General features: G+C 44.3%; 2 protein-coding genes across 3 annotated transcripts in view; both read left to right on the top strand.

Moving 5' to 3' along the window:
- MBOAT2 (membrane bound glycerophospholipid O-acyltransferase 2) overlaps nt 1-27,892 on the top strand; it is a 116,177-nt gene that overhangs the window by 188 nt on the left and 88,097 nt on the right. The window lies entirely within an intron of this gene.
- LOC111164511 (uncharacterized) lies at nt 9-27,282 on the top strand. Its single transcript, XM_089923474.1, has 2 exons — nt 9-4,011; nt 4,101-27,282. Exon 1 carries the CDS (start codon nt 248-250, stop codon nt 602-604), a length of 357 nt encoding a protein of 118 aa, XP_089779600.1. The 5' UTR covers nt 9-247; the 3' UTR covers nt 605-4,011; nt 4,101-27,282.

The following is a 27,892-nucleotide window of genomic DNA, read 5'->3' on the forward strand; positions in this document are numbered from 1 at the left end:
TACCCGAGGCGGCCCCGCTGGCACCGCGCCCTCGCCGCCCCCTCCGCGGCCGTGTGCCATCCGCGCGGAAGCCGGGACCCGGGACCCGGGGCGCGGGCTGGGGCGGGGGCGAAGGGAGGAGGCGACCCGCTTGTTATTGTCCGCTCACTGCCTGGCGCCCGCTGTCCCCCCGCCCCCAGCTGCCCACCCAGCCCCCACCCCGCCCGGGCAGCCCGCGGGGGCTCCGGGCACCGACGTGCGCGCGTGCATGCTTGGCCCTGCTCCCTGCCACAGCAGCGCCCGGCCCGGGGCGTGCGTGCACCGCGTAGTCGGCGATCGGAGTCCCGAAGCCGCTTCCAGTGCGTGTGGGCACGGGTGTAGACAGTGCGTGGAAAGGCTGTGCTTTGGGGGAGCTGGGGTGTCTGTGCCCTGCGCGCGTGGCACCCGATACTCCACGGGGAAAGGATGGACGTGCCTAGGTGGACGCTGCGCTGGACACGACGTGTGTGGCGTGGAGGAGGCCAGCTCCGGGGTCGGCGACCGGCTCTTTGGGACAGTTTGCGTGGAAGTGCGGCGTATTCAAGAGAGAGAGGCAACAGTTTGGGGCAAGGCAGGCAGGGGTTAGGAAGAAAAGGCAAACTGAGTTAATGATCCCAGGGTGTCTAGCGGAGAAAGTGGCAACCTTGTAGATGGAAACACCTCTTCCCCCGCCGCCCCCCCCCAAAAAAAAGCATTTGACACAGTGTAGGGAAGAGTGACATCTAATTCCTCACTTTGAGTTTGCATGAAGGGCCTAAGGGTTACTGAGATATAAACAGGATTGTGTGGGAAAAGCAGCGCCATTTTTATTCAGAAAAGAAAGTTTGGGAGTATTTGTCAGAGTGACATTTAGGGTAGTTGGTGGGGCAGAGATAATTGCTTTAGCCCCAGGCTAGAGGTAGTTCACTGAAAATTTTGCTTAAAATTATTTCAAGTGGACTTGATCTAGAAGTGTTTGCACTTTCCAAGGGATCCGGGTTCACTGTCCGCCCGAATGTGTTGCTGTCATTGATGGCATCAGGGATTTCATTTATAATACTGGATTCCTCTGTGTCCAGACTCCGTTTCATAGCAGCAAGACGGGAAACGACCCCTGTGTCTAACGTTATGACACTAAGTGCTTTGTGCTTCAGTGTTTTAAAAAGTTAAATAGAAGTATGTTCAATGAGTATAAAAAAATTCTACCTCTGTTCAGATCTGAATTCCTTACTTATAGTTCAGTAATAGCTGTTGGTTCTTAGTAAATACCTATCCCCCATACATCTTGAACTACAGTTATAATGTGAATCTTGCTAATAGATTCAAGTGCCACTAGTGAAATTAATCGCATACTATAAGAAAGTAGTCTTCTCTGTTTATTAGTAAACTGATCAGAACTTACGGTTTTTCGTCTTCTCAGCCCTGTGGAGAATTCTCACTTTTCTGAAGTGAAGCACAGTGTATGGCCTTTTAGTGTATTACAACTCTCCTTGACTTAAGTAGGTTGCTGCCAAGGTATCAGCAAATGCAGGGTAGGTATCTGTTTAAAAATTGTTTTGCCAATGAGAGCAAGAGAGATAGGCCTATAGCTTTTCACTTATCTTAGGGAACACGATTATGCTCTCTTTCTCCCTCTTCCTCTCTGTTTCATTTTCTCTCTCCCTATCACGATGAAATATTTTCTCTACTGCGCTCATGGCTTCTAATTTATATAATGCCTGTGACTTTAAAAGTGATTTAATATAATAAACTCATTTAAAAATCTCAGCAATCCGGAGCAGGTTCTTTTTAGTGCTGACATAAGCAGGAGAATCAAGGGAAGGGGACAGGACTTAAAATTTTGACTTTCCTCCTTTATTATCTACAGGTTTTGATTTGGTACCTTGGACACCTTTGTTCTCTTGAGACCATTCTGAATTTGCATAGCCACTTGTATTTTGGGTTGTTTTCTCTTAGCAAGTCTTAAGAATATTGGATTAATACCACACAAGCCTTAACTTTTTATGGTAATAATAAACTGTTTCTCTGAAGCACTGAAGAATTGACTTTTTTGCTGATAAAGCACTTGGAATAACTGAAAAATCATTTAGTAAAATTGGATGAAAAAGTAGTCACTGAGCCAGTATTTTGAAGTTGAGCAAAATAGAAATTAATTTTGGTTACATGTAAATAACTGGGTCCCAGTTGAGAGAAAGCCTAAGAATTAGTTGTAATCAAATAGTGTGATTCAACAGGAAAAAGACAAATCAGGAGATGAAAAGTGTGAAAATATAACTTTTTAGTGTGTTAATTTGGTATACACTAATTAACAGTGTTTTGAAAATTTAGGAAATTATAAAAGCAGTTATTTGATGTCAGAGGAAGAAAAGGACCTTAGAGCCAGAAAATAGTTAAACTTTTTTACTAGAGTGAGTGTGGAAGTTACGAAATGATAGAAAGTACTGGTATGTATGGAATAGAAGAATGCAGGTTGCAGGGTCAGGTAGGAGAGAAAGGAGGAAATATGTTGCAGTAAAGACCAGGCAAGGAACAGGGACAAAAGATCTTGCCTGCCTTAGGCTCCTGGATTCTTTCATCTTTTCTGAGAATTACAGAGTGACCTTGAGGTAACCGTAGTATTTGTTCAGTAGGTCTTACATTTAAATAAAAATATAAAATCTGGTATTGAGTGAGGTTCCATGATGCTTTAAGATGGGAAATATTTAGCATCTGATGTTTCCCCTTTCTAGGCCTTGCATTCCAGGCGACTTTATTTCTAGGATGGTTAGTTATCATTAAAGGAATATCTGTGGGGATTTGGACTGAGGGAGAGACAAGGGCCAAACGTGCTATCGAGAAGACATCAGATGTCATTGAACAGAACCGTATTCTTTATTAGTTGGCTATGTGGTGAATTTTTTAAAAACCCCAACATGAATACCAAACAAGGGAGAATAATTGTGTCCAGATCAACCTATTTTTTTAAGAGGTTTTTTGTTTTTGTTTTTTAACCTGAACATATATGTTCTATTGCATTTGACTTACCTCCCTTCTGAGTTATCAGACTGAGGGGCTCTCTAGCCCTCTCCTTCCTCCCTCTCTTTACCCTTCCTTTCCTTTCCTGTCAAACCATTTTTCTTTCCTTATTTCCCTTGACGCTGTAATTACTATGAAATTGGAGTAAGATTCCCTGGTGACGCGATGTCCAGGATGGCATACTTGGCCGACAGCCAGTGAGGGATGAGACTGACCTCATCGAACAGTCCTGTTTGGGGACAGGGTCCTTGTTTTAGAGATAACGTGCTGAACTTTTTGGGGTGGGGAGAGGGGGCAAGAGGGAGACTTGAGATACTTGGAAAGGTTTGGAGGGGGGAGGAAGAAGGACCAGCTGTTGTAACCAATCCTGCCAAGTCAGGTAATAATTATCACGGGTCACATCTTACAGTTTTCAAATCTCTTTCACATGCGTTATATTATTTTCCTGCGTCCTCACAACACCTTATGAAGTCAGATAAAATTCAAGTCCTGAAGTGTTTTAGCTTCAGGTACGTATGTACATATGGTATTAAGCATTTGAGTAAAAGATCCATTTTAATTTCTATTCTGAACACGTGGCAAATCATTTTGACAGATCCGTGTTTTAGCTGCAGGTTGCCAGTGTATTTTTGGAGGACAGGGTGGAGAGGAAGAGCTTTCCCAACACTGAAGTGCTGGTGGTGATGGCTGGAGTGGGGAAAGCCATGTGCGTACAGAGGGAGAATCCTCGTTTCCTGCTTTTTGGTCATTTCGTTGATTGATGGGTTGCTGTATATTCTCCCCCGCCCCATGCCATGTGGACAACCAATGAAGTGAAATCATATATTAGGGAAAAGAATAGTTTAGAACATTAACTGCTTTAATCCTCTTACAATTCTGTGTTGTGATGAACCCCGTTGTATAGATGAAGAAATAAATGACGTTCTCAGTTTTGAGCCTTTTGAAGATAGTGACTTTTAGGAGCAGAAGGTGAATGGCAACCAAACAAGAAAATCAAAGGTGTGTTTTGTTTTAAAGTTGCCATTTGAATGCTTTAGGTTTTGGACACAAATATCTAACTCATTTGTCGCACCTGTCTACTTTTACAGCCGTAATGAGCCTCGGCCTTCATACTGAGAGCCCTGCCATACTGAGGCAATCTGCTGTGGAAGATTCCTTTTCATCAGGAAGGCATATGGGCCTGAGAATCTTGAATCTGTATTTTGGGCCCTGTCAGTTAACTAATTTTAGAAATGTCACTTTACATAAATGAGTTTCCCCCTGTGTAAAATGTGTGTTGCACTTAGTTTTAAAATTCCATGATTCTGCGTTTGTTTCATCAAGCTGCCTCAAATTCTTTTTGGACTGAGTTGGAGGGAATATAAATATGAACTCAGGGGAGGAAAAGGGGCTAATAAATTTCGAAGTTGAAACTGCCTCTGTGGGTAATCTGAGGCAGTGAGGCAAAGGACCGCGTGCCCTAAACTGTAGTCCATGTCGGTTTCCCTGTGTCTATTTCCCTTAATCCGTAGGAAGTAGTCATGCTGTGGTGATGACTGGCTTGGAACCAGATTCTGCCAGCCTTGTGCTCATTGGCAAATTACTGTATATTTCTTTAAGGCCCAGTTTCCTCACCTATAAAATAAAGATAATAAATAGTAGCTATTTGTAGATTATTGTGGAGATTAAAATACATAATCTGTGTAAAGTACCTGGCTCCTAGTACACATCTGTTGCACGTTCCTTTCTTCTTTACAAATTATGAAATATTTGGAACTTGTCTTCTATTTTTCTTTTGGGAAGTTAACATCTGTTCACATATATTCCATTTTAAATCTCTAGGACTTCCTTTTTAGGAAGGGAGATATCAGGCTCAGGTTCAGTCCTACTCCCCACACAGTGATTAAAGTAGGATTAAAATCTCGTTTTGAATTTGGAGTCAAAAGTGGTTTTTCTGCTTCCTCACTGTTCAAGAGTTCTTTGTCCCCTGCTTTAAAAGTGCTTCCTGTGTTATTACTGCCTCGATAGGTACAAATAACCCTAGTCTCTGTTTACTGTGGCCCATCAGGGCTGACTTTCCAGGGAAATAATCAAGACAGCTCACACACAGCTTTTGCCTGCAGTCGATTTAACAGGTGGGAGTCTAGGATGATAGAACTTGGCAAGACTTCTTTAAAATAAAACAACCTGTAAACAGGGCCCCCAGCAGAGCAATCATTTAATGATTTTACAAATGACGTGGGTCCTGCTTTGGTAAACGTGTAGGGTTTGGAAAAGGGGAGGGATAGCTGATGTGTGGAAAGATAGAATTCGGATTCAGGAGATCTGAATAGGCAGCAATGATGTGCCCCCCTCCTTTGCCTATCAGAAGCCTCACTGTTCTTCCAAGCCCGCATCCAGTGCACCTTGCAGATGAATCTTTTCCTGAATCCCATCCGATGTGACTGCTGTTGTATTTGAACCACAGTAACATTTTGGATTTGGCACTGTGCTGGCATTTACACTCTGCTTAATGTTGTATGTATCTGGCAGGGTTCTGGTAGGAGACAGATTGAACTAGGTAACCAAGGAGACTTTAAGAACCATTTACTAAGATATGGGCAGGTTTAGGGAAATCGGCAAGGAATAGGGTGGTCTCCCAGGACCAGTTCCTCTAGGCCTGGAGGGGCCAGAGGAAGGAAGGGCAGAGCCCTAAGGGGGTCAGAACCCCACGAGGGGAGCTGTAGGGGCTCCTGTCAGGAGCAGCTGTGGCCCCCAACGAGGGACCCATCCAGCCTGCGGTGGCCTTGAGGGAGGGGGTGAGGGGAGATGAATACCCCACTCCCTCCCATCCTCTCTTTCCTGTTGGTGCCTCCTTCAGAGGGCAAGTTGATACTTTGGGGGCGCAGAGGAAAGTGGAGAGTGGGTCTGGAGGCCATGGAAATCCTGTGCAGGACGTTGTGATTACTGACATGTCCTTTACAGTGTTACTCATCTCTCTACGTGATGAACACAAATAAAACACCTTTTGTCAGGCCCTTAAGGCACATCCTTATTCTGTCTCTTTCTTCTCAGTCACACGTTTTGAAAGAACAGTTGCATCTTGCTAATCTCTGCTCACTCTTACACCATTATAATCAGGCTTCTGCCTGCAACACCGATAGCCACATCCAGCGCAAACTGTGTAACACTGATTAGTTACTTCTCGCTTAAACCTATTCCCAGCTTCCCTGCTGCCCTTTGCAGTGCTTTTTCAAGTGTGGCTGTGAGACCACTTGTATCAAAAATCATGTGGGATTGTTGTTATATATTCCCAGGCTCTACCCAGAGCTACCCAGTGAGGGCCAGGGAACCTACATTTTTAAGCAGGCTCATTCTTACCCACCTTCTCCTACCATCAGAGGTAGAGAGCTACCTGGCCACATTTTTTTTAAGGTTCTCCATATTACTAAAAGGTTATCAAAGTGTGATGCATTTTTTAAATGTTTGCGTTTAACCGATTGACTTGTAATCTCCAAAAGGTCATGCAGTGTAATTGTGCTGTTGACAATATAGTCACAATATACGGGAAGAATAAAATTCGTAAGTGCACACTAGGCGGTGCGGCCCCCAGTTTTCAGCTGAATGATGTCCATGCCCCTTTCCAGTCCTGTCATTGGATCTCCAGTGACTGCCTGTGTAACCTCATGTGTAGAAAATGTCAGAAGTCTAACTTTGGGGTCCTTCTGGGGTGAGAGGCCTGCCCTGTGAGAGGCCCTGCCCCACGCATTCTCAGGCCTGCTTTATCTCTGGGAACCCCTGGCCCACAGGAGAGGCCTAGAACCTCCCGAATATGGCTGCCAGCTCCTTTTCTGTTACTCGGGCCCTGCCCCTACTTTGGCCACCCCTCACACACCCACACTCTCTCCCCAGAGGAGCGGGAAATTGCCAGAAGCCCCCATGCACGTGGCAGTGGCTGGGCTGGAAGTGCAGTCCTGGTCTGCTGCCCGAAGGACCTGCAGAACCAGTTAAGTTCCCCCAATACGTTTCCATATCTTTTAACTCCATGCCTTTGATCAAACTATTTCCTCTGCCTGGAACCCCCTCCACACTCCTTTGGGTCGGCAAACCCATATTTTGCAATACTCTGCTAAAGCTTATGCCTCCTGGATGAAGCTTTTAAAGATCTGCCCCGTCCTTTCCAGTGGCGCGTCACTCCCCATGGGGCCACTTGTGCGTGTCTAATGCAGGCACAAGCGGTAGGTAAGTACATGCTGCTGTCTGAGGCTGTGGGCATCCCCGGCGGAGCCCCTTCGAGGAGCTGTTCCTCGAACCTCTGCCACGGTTCTGCAGTGAGGCTGGCGCTGCAGAAGCAGCTCGAAGAGAAGATAGGCAGGTAGCCGTCCTGCTCAACCTCTGTCCTTCGCTCTGGGCTCCCCCAGCCTCTCCTGTGTCTTCCAAGCAAAAGCCCAGCATCGCCTCGGTCTGGCTTTTTCAGGAGGTGGGTAAGGGGCACACGTTGGGGGGTCTTTGCCCCTTTCCACAGTTGCCTGTCAAGGGTGTGTATCCTCCTCGCTCTTGGAAGTGGCGGTCCGAGAACCCCTGCTGATTGGCGGTGATTTGGCCGCCTTTGCCCTTGTCAGTCGGGGCCTCGGGGGAGTTGCCTCGGCTTTCCCTGCTCTGATGGCACCTGCAGCACTTCATTTCTTTTGCTTACTTCGCGCGCCTCCCTGCCAGGGTGTAGACTCCTCAGGCACGGGGCCTCTTACTCAGGTTTGCCTCTCTCGCGCTCAGCACCGCCGGGCACGGAGGGCGTCCGGAGTGAGCGGCTCGCGTGGTGGGAGCTCAGACCAGCTAAAGTTCCGCTCATCACTGATTAGCGGGGTGGTCCAGGCGCTGACTACGCTTTCCTAAGCGGCAGGTTCCTGGTCTGTATCCCGGGGTGGGTGAGGGCCCCTCCCGCAGGGCTGAGGTTGGCATCAGGGGTCCTGCCGGCAGAGGGCCGAGCACACAGGGCTCAGTCTGTGCTGGGTGTCGCAGCTGCCGAGCTGCTTTTCCAGGGCTTGTGGAGGACACGGTGTGTACATCCCTCGGGTGCATCGGGGTGTGCAGTGCCCGTTTGCCGTGATGCATTTTGCAGGCATTGGAGTGTCCGGCGTGTGGGGACAGTGTGCTGGCCGTGCGGGATTCAGAGGAGAAGGTGGCTGCAGCTTAATGCGGTGGTTCTCACACTTTTCAAGGCAGCAGCTACCAGAGGAGTTGGCCGGGCGGCCAGGCGGAGGCTCCCGGCGGGGGTGGTACCCGTGCCCAGCTTCTGAGCAGCCCTGCGCCAGGGGCTCTCAGGGATCCTTTTCCCGGGGACACTTCACTTTTCCAGCGTCTTTCGTTGACACCCACACCCTCCCCGGCTGGAAGGCTGGTCGTGGGGTCAGGACAGCAGTGGCGTCCCCTCCCTGGATGGGGTGCTGCCTTGTCTCTGCAGCTCCTTCGGCTCCCCAGCTGGCCGAGCTCCGCAGATCGGGGTCAGGTCACCGTGACTCGGTCCCTCCGTGTGGGCACTGCTGTGCTTCCTCCTAGCTGCACAGCCGCGGGAGTTACGGGGTGCCTCTGATGTGAGTGTTTACGTAAAGGGCTGCACAGCACATCTCTGTGGGTTAGGAGAAGCTGTGTAAACCTTTCTGGCTGACTTTTATTTTCCTCAGGAGGGTTACTTAAAAGGAGATGTGCAAAGCATTGAAGAATTTTGGAGGAATGTGACTGAGGATTCAAAGGAAAATGAAGATAACTGTGAGAGGTACCAGTTATCCCCAGCTAGACGATTACACTGTCATTACACTGTTGGGTGATAAGGGGTGACTGGAAAGAGAAGCTCTATCAGCATTGTTATCAAGCTATTCAGAAAAAAAGCCTTCAGAGTGCAGAACTGTCTTTCTCCAGAAAGAACAAAGGGCTGTCCTTACAGCCCTGTGGGCGGGGCCCTGCAAGAGGGCTCCTTGCCGATCCACCCCCTTGTCCCCCAGCCGGCCATTACGGGGAAGCCTGGCTTTTGGCTGGCAGCAGGTGTCATCAGGGGATCCTCCCCGGGCGGCCTGTGTCCTTGTGGAGTGAGGAAGCCCGGGGCAGCCCAGTTGCCAACTAGAGGGTCCTCCCTCTTCCGTGAACGTCTGGGCCTCTGACCAGCTCGCCTTGCTCCTGTCTTGGCATCGGACGGAGATGCCACATACTTTCTGTCTTAAGCCATAATCCCATAGAAACTTTTTTAGTTTTTAGAGGTTTTCTGTGCCAAACTAGATATCTGTGGAAGGTCAGAGTTGTAGACAATATATACTTTTAGACATATTTAAGTTACTCAGTTACATGTTATTTTAAAATAAATAGCTCCCAGCTTATACAGACAAAAAATTCTGAATCCTTTCAGTTTCTTTTTGAAGGTAGATTATAGGTAAAACTAAGCATATGAAAGACATTCAGGTGATACTTACCTTGTTAAAACTGGAGAGAGAGGCTCTGCCTTTTGCAAAACCACTAGTTTCAAAACCGCTCGTCCTTTGGGTGCACAATGAATAGTGATTGAGTTGAATGTATCTAATTTAACAACATCAAATTTCAAAGATAAATGTAAAGACTTGCGGTGAAGTTCTCGAAGTTAACTGTATAGAAGGAGACTTGCCTGAGACCAGGATTAAATTTTATGAATAAATCATGGGAGTTTCTGTTTACTGTAAGATGTTGTTACCTGATGAGGTCATGGGTTAGGTGAAGTAGTTAATGCCAACATAAATTCCAAATTCACATGGCTGGAGGTTGCCGGGCAGGGAACATGAATGGATATGAATGTAGATGTGGCCATTTTTTGAGATATGGACAGCATGACCACGTGAAAATCCCATGCCCAGGCTAAAAGCAAAGCCCCCCTCACATTTGCTGGTGGTTACCAAAGCTGATTTTTCAAGGGAAGCTGGAATTCTGGAGTTTTTGGTGAAAATTTGTGATTTTTAAAATTTTGGCTGAAGTTTTCTTAAGTCTTCTGTTTTTTGAGCCCAAACAACATAGCTAGGCCAGATTTAGCTTATTGGCCATCAGGAAGTAGGTAGCAGTTTCTATTATAGTTGGTGGTGGTCATTCCAATCTGAAGAACACTGTGCTCTTCTGAGATGTCGGAGGAGCCTTGACAGACCCGATTATAACCATAGCAGGACAGTCAGGGCTGCAGAAGGCTTGGGAGCCATGTCATGGGATTGTTGAAGATGTAATTCTTGTATTTCGTCACTTAGTAATTTCGTCCTTAAACTGGCCAGCAGGATTTCAGGTTAAATTTTGTCTGACTAGTTCTAGTCGTTTGGAGAGGGTCACACCTTAGAAATAATCTTGAAAGTTAATATCCCATTAAAGTGGGAAGGTTGGACTTTCACACCGCTATCATTTTGTTCTTTTTGCAGATCCAGTATTTCAGTTACTAACTGGCCTAAGTGGTCAAGGCTATCTTATGGGTGTGATGTTAAAAAAGAAATGTCTAGCTAATAGAGAATAAAGTCTCTTGGAAAGGTCTTGATTGCCCAATAAGCCCCTACCAATGTTTCAGGTTTTTAAAGTGTACATGGAGTTCTGGCCAGCATATTTTATCTTGTGATAACTATTCAGGCTTTGGAGTTTAAGTTTAATCTACAGTGCATTTCACTGCAGGTGTTAGGGTGCCTTTTCTAATACTGGGACTGGCACAGCTGTTCATGTGAGCTGCTTACCAAGGATAGAAGTGACGAAGATTTTTGGTGTCTGCGTAGAGCCCAGAGGACAAGGTAGAAGTACCCTTTGGCTGGTATTTAGTATCTTTGGGGATGGCTAAGTGTCCTCAGTCTAAGATTGTCATCCTTCTGTGCGGTCCCTGTAGCTTTCCTGTAGTATGAGACTAGGTACATCTTCTCCTTTTGTTCTTGGAAAATATTTTAAAAGCCACATAGTAAAGGAAAATCTTGGTATATTTGGCACCACAGCATTGAGCTTCAGCCTTCCGTTAGATTTGAATGGAAATTCTGATAAACTAGTCAAAATCAAAGAACAGAATTTTTGGGTATTGTTGGTATCGTTGGGTATTTGTTACACTTTTCCATATGGATTGGAAGGATTCATTTCTAAAGAGTTAGAGTTCTTTTTTAAAGTATAGGGAATATAAATTAACGGGGAAATAAGTATGCTGTTCCAAGTAGGTTTTTGGCACAGGCTCAGTTTTAGCACATAGGACTATGAAATGATTGATGCAGTAGCTTTGCTAGGAATGTGGCATTTGGTAGGAAACGTGTGAGTCGATTTAGAAAAAAATCCTGCTCGGAATATTAAAGACAAAAGGATGTTGGGACCATTTCAGCAAAGACGAAATAGATTAGAATAGTGCCAGAAGGCTGGCCGTGGATTGTTTTCCTTCTTATATTGATTTTATTGAAAGCAGGAACCTTTGGAAAATACTGGAAATATTAAATTGCTTTTGTCCATTTTGTCCCTAACTCCAGATTTGGTAAACGCACCTTTCAGCTGTTGTAAAATGAAGGCGAATGTCAGTACAGACCAGCTCCCTGGCTGGGCTAGTACTGTGGGTAGCAAGGAGATTAGCTATCTTTATGTTGGACAGTAAATAGTGAGCAGCAGGGCAAGGTTCAGCCAGGGAAAAGCAAGTGTGTATTAGTATAAGTTATATATCGGGGAAGATGGACTGGATCAAAATTAAGAGCCTTCTCTCGCGCTGGGACCCAAGGAAACGAGGTAGTAGCAGTGCCGAAGACAGACCTTTGACAAATGGACATCATTCTGAGAATCGTAGAGTAGGAAAGTTTTAGTCTATAGTGAGTGTTGTTACTTTTATAACATTTTTATAAAAGGAAGTTGCTGGCTTATTGGTATAATTTTAGAGATTACGAATTACCATTTTGGCAGTAAAGATGGAAAAGGGTAAGTAGGTATTGTTGTTCATCGAGCACCTGGTATAGGCCAGGGGTTTTCTAGGCCCTGGAGGGATGCAAAGATGAGTGAGAGCTGGTCTGGCTCCTGAGCTTCTAGTCTTAGAGGGAAGAGAAAGACTGATACATCTGCACAGCATGTAAAGGTGTGTCAGGTGGACTTAGCTTGGATAAAGCTGCTGCAGGGAGTCCCAACAATAAGTCAGGGCCTTTTTTTTTTTTTTTTTTTTTTTTTTTGCGGTACGCGGGCCTCTCACTGTTGTGGCCTCTCCCATTGCGGAGCACAGGCTCCGGACGCGCAGGCTCAGCGGCCATGGCTCACGGGCCCAACCGCTCCACGGCATGTGGGATCTTCCCGGACCGGGGCACGAACCCGTGTCCCCTGCATCGGCAGGCAGACTCTCAACCACTGCGCCACCAGGGAAGCCCAGTCAGGGCCTTTAAAGGTAATAGACTACTTGTTTTCTCACATAAGTTTTGATATAAATGGTCCAGATTGGTGGATAGTTCCACTTCACCTGGTTCTACAGAGACCAGTGTTCCTTCCAACACATTGTTCTGCTACCTGGGGCCTTATCGCCTGATTGCAGTTGAGGCTGGTTTGTTGAGGGCAGTGGTCCTTAAACGTGAGTTTGCATGAGAATCCTCTGTAACACTGGTTAAAACACAGGCTGCTGGGCCCTATGACCAGAGTTTCTGGTTCAGTTAAGTCCGAGTTTGCAAGTGTGACAGGTTCCCAGGTGATGTTACTGCTGCTGGTCTGGCAGCCAGACCTTGAGAACTTAGAAGGTTCCAGTCCTCCAGCAGACAAGGGGGGAAAGAACCCTTGTGGCTGCAGGTGTGGGCCAGAAGTGGCACATACGCGCGTTACTTTGACCGTGCTTCCTTTTGCCAGAGCTCTGTCACATGGCCACAGGTCACAGCAAGGATATGGGTGGGGTGAGGGCTAGTAAATGTAGCTCGTCTGTGGGAGGGCAGGGCAGGCTCCACCATGCCGGCATCATCTAGGGAAAAACAGCCGTAACTCGGGCTTGGATTGGTCAGGGCAAGGTAACGTCTGAGCCAGAATCTCGAAGGATAAATTTTCCTGGCATCCCAGAGCAGAAGTGCGACTTGTAGTTAAGGAAGCAAGGAAAGCGGGAAGCAGGGCAGGCTCGCCCTTTGAATAAGTATTGATTGATGGCCAGACTCTTTGTGAGCCCTCGAGCTGCAGAGACTAGAGGGGAAATGGGCAGGGTCTGATGCAGCTGATTGAAAAGCAAACGGGCTTCGTGTTAAGAGTCTAGCAGTGAAGACCATGGGTTCAGGAATCAGCTTAGATTTGAGCTGTGCTTCTGTGTGAGTGGCTTGGACCTTGCTTCATCTGCATTGCTGAGCCTCGTGGGTAGGAAGCACTCTGTAAATGTCAGCGATCATGGTCATCGCACCTTTGGTGTGAACTGCTTGTGTGAAACGAAACCCTCACGGGAGTCTCTGGTGAATGGCCTTCTGGCTTCTGCGTGAACACATCTGTGCTGGAGAGCTTGCTCCCTTCGCTAGGGCAGCCAAGGCCATTTCTGGTTAGCTGTCATGGTTAGAAGGTTTGTCATCTTGGTGCTTACGGACTTTCTGGAACAATCCGGAAGTGGTCTGAGTAAGCCCACTTCTTCATGGTCACCTTTTGGATTGTTGGAGACATTCCGTCTGTCTTCACATGGTTGGCTTATGAACAAGTGCACTTTAGTATATCAGGTATCGCTACCCCTAAATCTTCTGCTTTGGAATGCAGGGGCTCATGAGTGAATGTTTCTAGCTGTCCTGGGATGGGTAGCCCTGCACCTGAAAGTCTGGTTTCCAAGGGTTGCCCTCTTTAGAGCATTGCATCCTTGTTTGAAGATTTATTGCTTTTTGCCTCTATTATTTGCTTGTATGTACTAAAAATAAAAATAAAAATAAAAATAAAATTGCTGATTTGGTAATAGGCATGTTCTTTGAGACAATGATATTTGAGACGCTGATAGAAACCACTAGGCATACCCCGAATACCACTTCTTTAGGCTCAGTGGACTCCTGGTACTCATGGTTTATTGTGTTCAGGCATGAGAAAAAGAGCATCACTGAAGAACGTGGATGAAATGCTGGAAATGTGTTATCTAAGGTTGCCTTTAAATAGCGGCCCATCAAATCACAATTTTGGTCAAATGTCTGATGGCTGAGTGTTAAAATCAATAGTGAGTTAAAGCTGAATATTATCCAGACAAATCTCAAAAATTTCTTTGTCTTCGACTCCTGAAAATGGTTGATGGTGTCCTGTAATCATTTCTGCAAACAGTTGTTTCTTTGTAGATTCAAAATAATAGGAATTCTCTTCTTAAAACATCCTTTTTTTTTTTAACATCTTTATTGGAGTATAATTGCTTTACAATGATGTGTTTACAATGGTGTTTGCTTTATAACAAAAGTGAATCAGCTATACATATACATATATCCCCATATCTCCTCCCTCTTGCGTCTCCCTCCCACCCTCCCTATCCCACCCCTCTAGGTGGTCACAAAGGACCCAGCTGATCTCCCTGTGCTACACAGCTGCTTCCCACTAGCTATCTGTTTTACATTTGGTAGTGTATATATAAGTCCATGCCACTCTCTCACTTCGTCCCAGCTTACCCTGCCCCCTCCCCGTGTCCTCAAGTCCATTCTCTACGTCTGCGTCTTTATTCCTGTCCTGCCCCTAGGTTCTTCATGACCATTTTTTTCCCTTAGATTCCATATATATGTATTAGCATACAGTATTTGTTTTTCTCTTTAAAACATTCTTATGAAGACTATTGATCTCAGGTTTAATTAGTGAGAATAAAACATGTTTTGGGAACCCCAATTCTCTTTAACACTTTCCTTTTTTCCCATACTCCTTATACATTTTTATTACATATATATGATTCTTTATGGATATTATTGTTTGTGAGTTTAGCATTCTTTCTCCTTGTGAAATTGAGATGGCAGAGCTAATTATTCTGCTTTGAATTCATTTGCATAAGATGTATAGAATTCCCAAATAGAGCTTTTTCATTAAAAAAGGTCATGTTTTTCATGATTTAAAACTAAATAACTAAAAATCGAATATGGTTCTTAAAGGTTATTTTGTTTTATGTTATTACACTAAACAATTTTGTAAGTATAATAGAATTATAAAATAATATAATCTCTTATTGACTTCTAAAAATTTTATAAAACTTTTCCTCAGTGAATATAATGTTCTTCCTAAAGCTGTCGTATAAATGAACCCTTTCTCAACTCTCACATTAACTCGGTTGCTTTCCTGTTAATAGTGCATACTCATCAGTTATAACAGCATTTTACTCTCATGATAACAAGCACATATTCGTATTTTAACTGATAGAACATTAATATATAGGCACACAAGGTGATTTCACACCAATTTAAATGTAGAATTCTTATCTATATATTTGAAAGTTAATATTCATTTATGAACAATAGATATGAATGACATGCACTGTTTATATTACTGGTGTTATTTTGCTGATCAGAAATGACAGTAGGGTTAAAGACCTAAATGTAAGACAGGAAACCATTAAAATCCTAGATGAAAACATAAGCAGAGCACTCTTTGACATAAATCGTCATAATCTTTTTCTGGATCTGTCTCTGAAGGCAAAGTAAAAAAACGCAAAAATAAACAAATGGGACCTAATTAAACTTAAAAGCTTTTGCACAGCAAAGGAAACTATTGACAAAACAAAAAGGTAACCTACTGAATGGGAGAAAATATGTGCAAGTGATATGACAAATAAGGGATTAGTATCCAAAATGTATAAACAGCTCATATAGCTCAATATTAAAAAACCAAACAACCCAATTAAAAAATGAGCAGAAGACCTGAAGAGACATTTTTCCGAAGACAACATACAGATGGCCAACAGGCACATGAAAAGATGCTCAAGATCGCTAATCACCAGAGAAATGCAAGTCAAAACCACGGTGTTATCACCTCACACCTGTCAGAATGACCAGCATCAAGAAGACCACAAATAACAGGTGTTAGTGAGGATGTGGAGAAAGGGGAACCTTTCTGCGCTGTTGGTGGGAATGTGAATTGGTGCAGCCACTATGGAAAACAGTATGGAGGTTCCTTAAAAAACTAAAAATAGAACTACCGTATGACTCAGCACGTGCACTCCTGGGTATATAGCTGAAGAAAACAGAAGCACTAATTCGAAAAGATATGTGCACCCCAACGTTCATAGCAGCACTTTTACAGCAATGACGATATGGAAGCAACCTAAGTGTCCATCAACAGGTGAATGAATAAAGAAGAGGATATATGTGTGTGTGTGTGTGTGTGTGTTTGTGTGTGTATACAGGAATGAAATTTTGCCATTTGCAACAATGTGGATAGACCTGGAGGGCATTATGCTTGGTGGAATAAGTCTAACAGAGAAAGGCAAATGCTATATGTTATCACCTATATGTGGAATCTGAAAAATGAAAGAAATGAATATAAAGAAATTTACAGATCTAGGGAACAGACTAGTGGTTACCAGTCTGGAGAGGGAAGCGGGGGAGGGGCAGGATAGGGATGGCGATTAAGAGGTACAAACTACTATGTATAAAATGAATAATCTACAAGGATATATTGTACAGCATAGGGAAATATAACTTGAAAAGTTGGCGAAATTAGATTTTTTGTTTTGTTTTGTTTTTTGCTCATTAGGAGCTGATTCTTCTCTTATAACATGTAGATGTGTTTGACATTTCCAATTTCGTGTGTTTTCACTAATGTATTTTGTATCCTAATAGGGAACTGAATATAGTTTGTGTGTTTTCTATCTGATTTTAAAAGTAATATATATTCATTGTATAAAATTTATAAAACACAGAAAGGTATAAGATGAAAATTTAAAAATCACTCATTGTTCTTCAACTTTTGCTAACTTTCTTTTTAGTGTGTGTATATTTAAACAAAATTACCTGCATACTGAATGTAAGATTTTTGTAACCTTTTGTTTTTACGTAACACTTTGAGAGTCGCTCCCAATTTTATTAAATTGATTTTCAAAACCAATATAATGTTCCATCATTTGGATATATCATAGTTAATTATTCCTCTGTTGTGTACAATTTTTTGCTATCATGATATTGCAGTAAATTTCTTTATATATTTGTTTGGTGCATATAGCTGTTTATTTCCTTAGGAAAAGAAGTTTCCTGAGTCTGAAACAATATGCAGAATCACTGGTTTTGAAAGAATTATTACAACTTTTGCTTTTGCTTTTAATTTATTACAGTTTGTTTTCTCCTTTAATATTTTAAGTTGTTTTCACTTTTTATTTCTTCATACTTGCACCCTTTAGAAGTTACATTGCCTTGTCTTTCAGTACTTGAATGTTTTATGAGTCAGAAAGTTACCGGAACTCCCCAGCTAGGGTGGTGTCAGCTCTGGTCCAGTGGCTGTGCTTTCCCCACTGCCTTTACCAAGTGCTGAAAGGATTGAGATTATGCGTTAGAGGCGTGGCCTCCTTTTACCCCTTGCCTCTGGGCGTCTTCTGCTCTGTTTCTGTGTCTGTTTACTAGGTTATTTCCCCCACTAGACGGATCTTCCATCTCTCCATTGCTGGTGCCCTCCCTCTGCAGGCATTTGTCAAGATGTTTGCATTGCATACAAGTTTGAGATGATTATATTTCTAATTTTTAGAAAAATGACATTACATTCATTTTAAGACTCCGAACCATCTGGAAGTCTACCAGCAGGATTTATGCTCAACCTGTTCAGAGCATTTGCTCACCGGTTCTCCTTGCAGGCTTGGTTCCCATTCCAATTGGTTTAGTGTTGAGAGAGTTAGACTCACCATGAAGAGGAACCACACCACTGGCGGGTTGGCTGGTACTGTTAGGGTTGCTGGAGACTGGAGTCTGCTGCCGGCGCACCTTGCTGGTGCCATCTGCCTGCCTCGTGCTCAGAGGTCCTGAGCCCCTGCCAGCGAGGGTCATGGTTAATAGAGCAGACACTCCCATGTTTCCTTCCTCCTTTTAGAAGCCCTACTTCATGTTCCTGAGAATAACAGGGAAAACTCCACTCTTTCTTGATTTCTGTACTTGTAGGTGAAGAAGAAACAAAAAATTATCACATAGCTTTAATCTTGTAAAGGAAATGATGGTAGGCATTTAGTGCAAATCATATGTCTTAGCCCTGCTTAGACCGCTGTGGGGAATCGTCTTCCCACTTGGAATGGACCCCCAGGTCCCGCCATGATTCGGCCCTGCCGACCTCTCTAACCTCATGTCCCACCATTTTTTTCTCCTCTACTTTGTCTCCACTGGCCTTCTCACAATTGCTTGAATACTGTGAGCACGTTCCCACCTGGGGCCTTTGCCCTGGTGTCCCTGCTGCCCAGATGTCTGTCCAGCTCAGTCCCTCACTTGCGGTAGCTCACTGCTCAAGGCCTTCTAAAGGAGGCCTTCTCTGATCTCCCCATCCCCCAAATAGAACCTCCTATCATTTTGCTCTTCGTCAGTCTTTTTTAAAATATCGACCTTACATTCTTTGTACCTTTTGACATTATCCATTTATTTGTTTATTGTCTGTTTCTCTCACACTAAAGTGTAATCTCCATGAGAGCAGGGACTTTGTTTTTTTTTTTCTTTTTTCCACTGTCTAGTCCCTGGAGCAGTGCCTGGTGCATAGCAGGTGCTCAATACGGATGTGTCTATTATATTAGAGAACTATCAATCTGATGACTGTATGTGCTTCTTCCATTTCAATTTCTTAATCCTAACTGAGTACAATTTACAGCAGCAAGTGATAGAACAAATGACCTGTTTTAGCATGAACTGCTCCTTCCTTTTTGGAATTTCAGCTTAAGCTTAATGCAATACCAGTTTGGGAACTTATTTTTCTCTTGCTGCGAGGCAGTGGTTTCAAATGGTGGTATTGCCGCTTTTTAGGAAGGAAACTTAACCTTTCTAAGCTGTAGAAGCCTCCGTTCCCTCATATATAAAATAGAGTTAATGATCATGTTGACGTTTTCAGGTTCTAGTGATTAATAACCCTTTCTTGCCAAATTTAGCCCTGGCTGAGAGAGAGATAGATACAAGGGTCAGACGTGGATCAAATTGTCAGCCTTACTGATGAAAGCTGAATTGGAGGGTGTGACTTAGGGGTCCTGCCACGTGGAGTTCCCAGTACTTTACTCCTGAGTTACTTGAACTCCTCCGACACAGGCAGAGCTGGGCGCCTGCAGGTTCCCCCGAAGGAGCAACTTCCCCAATTAACTTCCCACACAGTGAAGCAGGCTGAGGCTGGCAGGTGTAAAGGAAGCCCCAAAGGTTTAATGAAGTCTTTCCTCCTCTGACAGGGAGGCGGGAGCATTGCACCAGAAGAAACAGGAGGCCCGGGGAGTGGAGGGTGCCCCAAGCAGGTAGTACCTATTGTGGGGAGGACTTCTGTCAGATATTTTCTCTGTAAAGAGTTTGGAACATAGCGAATGCTGAATACCTATTAGCCATTATTATTATAAAACCTTTGCCTGTCATTACTTATAGCAGTTATCGTACTGGACTATAATAGGTGTTTGGTTTTTTTAAAAATATTTATTCACTAGGGTAGACTGGAAGCTCTTGGGGGAAGGAGCTCTTCATTATCTCTTGAATCTCCAGTGCTAGACTAGCTAGTGTTGGCTTGTAGCAGTCAGTGAATGGATATTTGTTTGAGAAGAAGAATGGCTTACTGGAAGGAACGTGGGTTTTGGAGTCAGAAAAAGGGAATCTGCTTTAAATTCTTTTTAGACCAAGGAGGAGATAAGAAAGAGTGAATACCAAGAAAGGAAAGTGGACTAATATATATATATTTAAGATTTTTAACAATAGTAGTTGAAACAATTTCTGCTTCATCAAAGAAAGTAGCTAAACAAAAGAGCACACACCCAGAATGTTTCAGTTTATCTAGGTTTCACTAGGTTTCTTTTCTTCACATTCATAGGTGGTGGTAAAGAAGTTAGGCTCCTGCAGAGTGACGGATAGTTTACACATGTTAGGATGTGTTTCTAGTTAAAAAGTAAGGACAGGGACTTCCCTGGTGGCGTAGTGGTTAAGAATCCTCCTGCCAATGCAGGGGACACGGGTGTGAGCCCTGGTCTGGGAGGATCCCACATGCCGCAGAGCAACTAAGCCTGTGAGCCACAACTACTGAGCCCGTGAGCCACAACTACTGAGCCCGTGAGCCACAACTACTGAGCCCATGCCCTAGAGCCCGTGCTCCGCAACAAGAGAATCCACTGCAATGAGAAGCCCACACACCACAACGAAGAGTAGCCCCCGCTCACCGCAACTAGGAAAAGCCCGCGCAGCAACGAAGACCCAACGCAGCCAAAATAAATTAATAAATAAATTTATTTTTAAAAAAAGTAAGGACAAAGTAGGAGAAATTATTATTGAAATACACAGTGAGGTCTTTTTTGATATATCCCAATATGAACAGTAAGTGAATGTTTTATGGGAAGGTGTGCATATGTTCACAGAGTTTAAGAAGAGGGCAGATGTCACTAGTAGACAGTCGTTAGCCCTTTCCTGTCTGCCTCCCCCCTCAGGTGTCCTTGAATCCAAGCTCCTTGTCGTCCTTAGCGATGCTTTAGCTTTAGCCGTTTCTGTGCCCTGTACTCTTCCGACGGCGCGTGGTGACACGGTGAAGTCTGTAATGATGTTGGTGCTCCTTTTTCACTGTGGCGAATATTACCTGCATTAGCTCTGACAGAGACAGCCTTTCTCTTTCTTTACCCTGGGGCTTCCCTGGGCTTCTGCAGTCATGATTTCACTTGCAGATTAAAATGTCATATGGCACATTCTCAAGATTAGGTTTGGTCTTCAACATCCGGGCAAGCGCGCCTCCCTATGGCTGCAGGGGGAATGGGTGCCAGCCCAGAAGTCCCCCTGCCTCCTCGGGAGGGGTGTCCCTGGAGCACACCACCTGCACGGGTCCTGGACACGCCAGGCGCTTTCAGCCCCATAGTCAGAATTAGCACGTGTGTATTGGAAAATAGTAATTTTCAGAGCTCCTGTTTTTAAAATGGGGAGGAGAGCGACTATTTTCCAGGTCATTGGGAGTGTTATTTAGTTAATGGAGGATGTAAGATGCCTCGCACGTTCTAACTGCTCAACAAACGACATTTCGGAATACGGGCAGATGGTGTGACATCACCTGCATGTGGTGAGCGCGCACCTGTGCTGGCACGTGCTGTTCATTCTCATCGCTCCATCCACTCCACTGCTCCTCATGACCACACCCCGATGCTCTGGCTGCAGACAGACAGACGGCAGGGGCACAGCTGCCTGGTGCCTCCCCGGCCTCCTGGCTGGTGAGTTGGCAGGACTTGGAGTAGAACCCAGAGCTGGTGACACTTGTGCAGTGTGGCTTCTACTGCTATGTGCACACGTGCCAGTAAGTGCTTTTGATAGTCAGTTACTTCCGAAATGGGGGAGGGGGGATAAATTAGGAGGTTGGGATTAACACATACACACTCCTATATAAAACATACACACATATATAAAACATAACCAGCAAGTTCCCTAACACAGGGAACTATACTCAACATTCTGTAATAAACTATGAGGGAAAAGTGTCTGACAAAGGATATCTAGCTATATATCTATATAAAACTGAATCACTGTGCTGTACACCTGGAACTAACATGACATTGTAAATCAACTATACTTCAATAAAGTAAAAAAGAAGTATATCATGGAAAGGTTTTTTTTTTGTGTGTGTGGATTTACTATTGAGTGGATAACTTTTTTAGAATTATGGGTTTGTTTGGTAAATCACTTCTAGTAGGACACAGAATGGGACCCTTAAAAACTGATCATTTTTGTTGGCAGTTAAATGGGAAAGAAAACTATTTTCTTTGTTTTGTGGGCTGGGGAGCGTAAGATTTTAATGGTCATTGTTTCTCCTTTGGGAGGAAAAAAACTTCCAAAGACTTAGTTTTAGGCAGAGAAGAAGGCAAAGTTTAAAACTCTTTAAAGATAGTTTTCTGTCACTTAAATTTGCTATTTAAAAATTTTCTTTATATAAAATTTTTTTGTTATTAAAATTAACAATACTTGCCCATTGTAGAAATTCTGAAAGTGTATTATTAACATAAAATTTGGGGCTTCCCTGGTGGCGCAGTGGTTGAGAGTCCGCCTGCCGATGCAGGGGACACGGGTTCATGCCCCGGTCCGGGAAGGTCCCACATGCTGCGGAGCGGCTGGGCCCGTGAGCCATGGCCGCTGAGCCTGCGCGTCCGGAGCCTGTGCTCTGCAACGGGAGAGGCCACAACAGTGAGAGGCCCGCGTACCGTATAAAAAATAAATAAATAATTTGAATTCCACACCCTTAGGGATAACATCTGCACTTCGAGAATTTATCTTTCTCTCCTTGGATAATGGTCTTCTGGAGCCTTTCACTTTCCATCTCAAATGTGGGGTGACTGCTCCCCTGGCCTACTGCACAGTTTGCATTCTGCAGCTTCCTTTTACTGTACCTATGAGCCAAACTCATTATTTCTGAATCCTTGCCTTCTTTCTTGGTTTAGACTTTTATTTTTGCTGAAGGGCATCTCCAAGTAACTTCCCAAGAAAGACTACATGGAAAGTAAGTTTTCTGTCTCTTTATATATTTGAAATTATCTTCATGCAACTTCAGGTTGAAAATATCTTTCCCTTATAACTTTCAAGATATCGTGCCATTATCTTTCAGCGTGTAGTATTGTTGATGAGAAGTCTGATGCTAGTCTAATTCTCTTAACGAGTAGTTGACCTGATTTTCTTTCTTGAAGAGTAGTAGTAGGATCTTCCGTTTTCCTTGATGTTCTTAAATTTCACATTGTGTCTGTGTGGATACTTGGTAAGTTTGTTCAAACTGAAGACTTATGTTCTTTATCTCTGGGAAATCCTCTGGAATTACTTCTTAGATAACTTCTTCCTTGTGTTTTCTTTGTTGTTGTCATGGTTTTCTTTCTGGAACTCTTATCTATTAGATATTGATTTCTTGGATGAATTCTGTCTCTCTTGCTACCTGTGTCTTTTGGAGACTTCCCTCAACTTTATATTCCAGCCTGTGATAGATTTTATTTTCCACAAGCGGTCACAGCAGTATTTCTGGTACTTTTCACTCCCTATCAAGAGATGAGATTTATTTCCTTTCCCCTTGAACCTGGCGAGGTTTGTGACTGTTTCAGCTGAGAGAGTACAGTGGATGCTGTGTGACATTGGGGGTTAGGTCACTAAAAGGCTACAGCTTCCATTGCTGTGGGTGTGTGTGGCTCTCTTTCTGTCTGTCTCTCTCTCTCTCAGAATGCTGGTCCTTGAACCCACCTGCCGTATTGTGAGGAAGCCCAGGGCATACAGGCCATGTGAAGCTGACTTGCGAGTGAATGAGCCTTTAGATAATTGCAGTCCCTGGCTGATGCCAAGGAGAGCGGGGATGAGTTCTCCCTCCCTAGTCATGCTAAAATTGCAGATTCAAGAGCAAAAGGTGTATTATTGTTTTAAGCTACCAAGTTCAAGGGTAATTTTCATGTCATCAAATTTCTCATTTTGGCAATCCTGTTTTTTTAAAACGTTTATTTGAAGTATAACATATATACCCAGATCTGAAGTGTACAGTTCGGTCAGTTTTGACAAATGCATATGTATTTTCTTGTGTGACTAACCCTTGTGAAGGTGATCTTGGTAGACCAGACTATTAGGTATTGAGTTGAAAGAGATTGGCAGGAATTTGGTTAGAATATAAATAGGATAGGAAGCCATTGGCTTCTTTTTAATGAACTTTTTAAAAATAATTAAAAAAATTTTTAAATTTATTTTTGGCTGCATTGGGTCATCGCTGCTGCACGTGGGCTCTCTCTAGTTGCGGCGAGCAGGGGCTACTCCTTGCTGCGGTGTGCGGGCCTCTCACTGCGGTGACCTCTCCCGTTGTGGAGCATGGGCTCTAGGTGTGTGGGCCCCAGTCGTTGCGGTGCATGGGCTCAGTAGTTGTGGTGCGCAGGCCTAGTTGCTCTGCGGCACGTGGGATCTTCCTGGACCAGGGATCAGTCCTGTGTCCCCTGCATTGGCAGGTGGACTCTCAACCACTGCACCGCCAGGGAAGCCCCTTTTAATTAAGTTTTAATTTTAGAACTCTTTTAATTCACAGAGAGTTGTGAAGATAGACCGAAAGTTCCCATATAACCCACATTCACTTTTTCCTGTTGTTAATGTGTTACATTAGAATGGTCTTTTATCACAATTGTCCTTATCAGGGTGCCAGTGTGGTCAGCTTCTGGTGAGGCCTCTCTCCCTGGCTTGCAGATGGCTGCCTTTTTGCTGTGTGTTCATGTGGACTTTTTTTGGTGTGTGTGTGTGTCTGGGGAGGGAGAAGGGCAGGAGCTCCCTCTCTGGTGTCTGTTCTTATAAGGGCACTAATCCCATCCTGAGGGCCCTGCCCTTATGACCTAATTACATCTCAAAGGTTCCATCTCCAAATTCTATCACATTGGGGGTTAGGGCTTCAGTGTATGGATTGGGGGGATACAAATGTTTAGTCCATAGCAAGGTCCTTCCTGTGACCCAGGACCCTGTGCAGGATATTCCCATTTACATTTAGTTGTCAATGTTTCTTGGGTTCCTCCGGACTGACAGTTTCTTAGACTTCCCTTGTTTTAGGTGACCTGATAGCTTTGAGAGTCATCAGGGATTTTGTAGAAAGCTCCTCAGGTGGGGTTTGTCCAAAGTTTTCCTCACGACTAGTCTGGCTGGCGGATGTCTGGGAAGCAGAGCACAGAGGTGCAGTGTCACTTCTGTCACGTCATAAGCAGAGCACGTCTTTCAACCTGACCTAGCGCTGTTGATGTCAGCCTTGTCACCTGGCTGAGATGATGCTCGTCGGGGCTCTCCATGGATGCTTCTCTTTTCTACGCTGACTCTCCACATTGTCCTCCGGAAGAGGGCATCTGGGCAGCCCGCACGTGGGGGCAGGCCACCTGCCGAGCTGAACAGAGGAACGAGCTCATCTGGTTTCCTTTCGGCTTGTTAGTGCGTGGAGCGCTAGAGGAGAGCCAGGCGGAGCAGAATGTGGCGTGCGAGCAGCGGCTTTGCTCGGGGGCTCCTGGGGGAAGGGGCTGCCGTGACTTACTGGTGAGGGAATGTATGTGAGGGAGAGGAGTCTAGGGCGACGCCTGTCCTGCGTGGTTGGCCTAAGCAGCGGGTCAACCATGGGGGCTCCGGGGGCGATGTGGCTTTTGGAGCGTGGGGAGGGAGCGATAGAGAGTCTCCTTTGGCCGTGTTAAACTTAGGGAGCCTGTTGGACTTGAGCACGGGATGCTGAGTAGACCATTGACGGTGAGTCTGGAGTTCAGGACGGAGGGCAGGGCTCAGGACGCAATTCAACAATTCCACTGTGCTTTCAGACTAAGACTGTGGTTTGGTAGAATAAAGAGGCTGTGGTAGTTTGATCAGAATGATGAGAAAAATGAAAATCAAACAAATGTCCTTTCTGAGAGCGTCATGAACAAAAAGAAGAAGTGATGATTTGGGTCAGCATCAGTAGCCCTGCGTCCCAGCTTTTATGGCCAGTTGAGTAGTGGGAAACTCAGAATTTGATTAGGACGTCTTAGTTTTTTCCCCGAGGAACTGTGTGCATATATTTTGGGGGTCTCGGAGACAGCCAGTGTGCAGTGCATTACATCTCCTCCTTCTTAGAGGGAAGCCAGGCAGGAGTGGGAGGCCTCCCGCAAGCTGGATTTTGACGCGGCCACGGCTGTGTCTTTTGTCTTCTCTCAGGCAGAACGCCGGCCCTGTGGCCCCTTCTGGATCCCTCCTGCTTGCGTTCCCTCTCCTGTGACCAGTGTGGGTGACCGGCTTTCCTGTCTTGGTCCCTCTCCTGGTGATGATGAAGAGAGGAGACCGAGGGATTTATATTATTTGGCGCCATAATAGGACTTTCTAAAGGTCTTTGACAGTTACACATCGAATTATGTAACATTTGACCGGCGGTACTGATGGCTTAAGTGTTAAGTTGCTATATACATAGAAGTTGGTCCATTATCACTTAGAAAATGGAGTAAGTGAAGAATTTGGGGGAATTTATAGTTCTTTCTTTTTTCCTTTTCTCCCCCAAAGCTCTTTACTTGTTTTTAGATCCTTTTTGTACCAGTACGTCTTCCCTTTTCTGGGGAGTTTTTATAAAAATCAGATTTGTAGGAGATTGTGTACCAGCACCACGTGCTCTCAGAGGATGGTGAAACCCTCCCTCATGCTTCCAGCTTCAGGAGAACCTTTCCAACCTCCCTGGGTGCCCCTCTTAGGGCTCATCCAGGAGAGGAGTGATTTCCAGAGTTTGGGGTTTATCATTTCCTTGCTTTTCTTCATAGTGTTAACCACAAACGTGTGTATCTGTAACAGCATCGCGTTTAGTTTTGCTCAGTTTTGATTTTGACCTTTATGTAAATGATTCATACTGTGTATTTTCTTCTGAGTCTTGCTTTTTCCATCAGGTTATGTTTATTTACATTGGTGGCTGTAGCTGTGCTTCGTACATTTTCACTCTGGACTAGTGTGAATATACTCTCACTTGTTTGTGTTCTCCTGTCCAAGGACGTTTGCATGGTTTCCGGTTTCTTACCGTATAAACAGTGCTGCCCTGAACATTCTTGTTCATGTGTCCTTGTCACGTGTGCAAGAGTTTCTCTAAGTTTTGTCTCCCTACTGGTGGCCTTATGGTCATGGAGATTGTATCTTTAACTTTACTAAATAATGGCAAAATGTTTTCCAGGGTGGTTATACCAGAATACAGTCCCACCGACTGTGTATTAAAAGTTCTTTTCTTCCTCATCCACACCAGCACCTGGCTCCTATTGTTACCAGGTTAATGAATTTTGGTCAGTCTTGTGGGTATGAAAAGACCTTTTGTGATTTTCATTTTCATTTTTCCTGAACGAGTGAGGTTAGTGTGTTTTCATATAGCTCCTGGCCATTTGTATTTCCTCTTCTGTGAAATGCTTAGTCCTGTCTTTTGCCTGTTTTTAAATTGGGTAGTTTGTCTTTCTCATCTTGATTTTTACAGGTTCTTTCTGTTTTGGATTTGAATTATTTCTCCATTATATGTGTTGTAAAATATCTTTTCCCAGTTTGTAGCTTGATTTTCCATTTTCCTTACGGTGTCTTTCAATGAAGACATTCTCGATTATTTATTTATTTTAAAAATTAAAACATTGTGATAACATATATAAATATATAGAAGTTACCATCTTAACCATTTTTAACTGTATGATTCGGTAGCGTTAAGTATATTCACATCATTGTGTGACAGATCTCCAGAACTTTTTCATCTCGTGAAATGGGAACTGTATACCCATTAAACAGCTCTCTGTTTCCCCTCTCCTCCAGCCCCTGGTAACCACTATTTTACTCTCTGTTTCTATGAGTGTGACTATTCTCGATACTTCCTGTAAGTGGAGCTCCCCTCATGGGGTCTGAACCAGCTGACCAGCTAGGCAGACCACGTCAGGTCAAGGATCAGAAGTATGTATCATGTTTGTTTGGGGGTTTTTGGTATATTTCATAATCTAGAAGTGTAGATAGAGGGTATTCTTATTTTCATATTAAGAAACTATTGCATAAAGAGGTAATGAATGCCAGAGACTACCTGGTCAGGGCCAGAGCAGGGATTTGTGTCTATGGTTTATTAGGTAGTTATGAGCTGCTTACTTTAGACCTGCAGCCATCGGCCTGCTGTGATGCGCTTGGTGCCATTCACCATGGTCCCGTTTCTGTGCTCTTTGATATGTGTAGTTCCCAGCAAACTAGTTGCATCTCGATTGCCTTTTCCTTTGAGGGGAAACTTTATTAAAGTCAGTCGTTCACAAACTTGACTACTTTAACTTTCATTAGTAATACGTACTTGTGACACATCTCAAGAGACTCCCCTCCTATACGTCGAAATCACTGCCTTTGATCACTTAATTATGAGACTTTATCAGCTCTGT

Source organism: Delphinapterus leucas, chromosome 13, assembly GCF_059928025.1.
Source record: "Delphinapterus leucas isolate spDelLeu-1000000601 "Yukka" chromosome 13, BTC_Dleu_Yukka2, whole genome shotgun sequence".
NCBI lineage: Eukaryota > Metazoa > Chordata > Mammalia > Artiodactyla > Monodontidae > Delphinapterus > Delphinapterus leucas.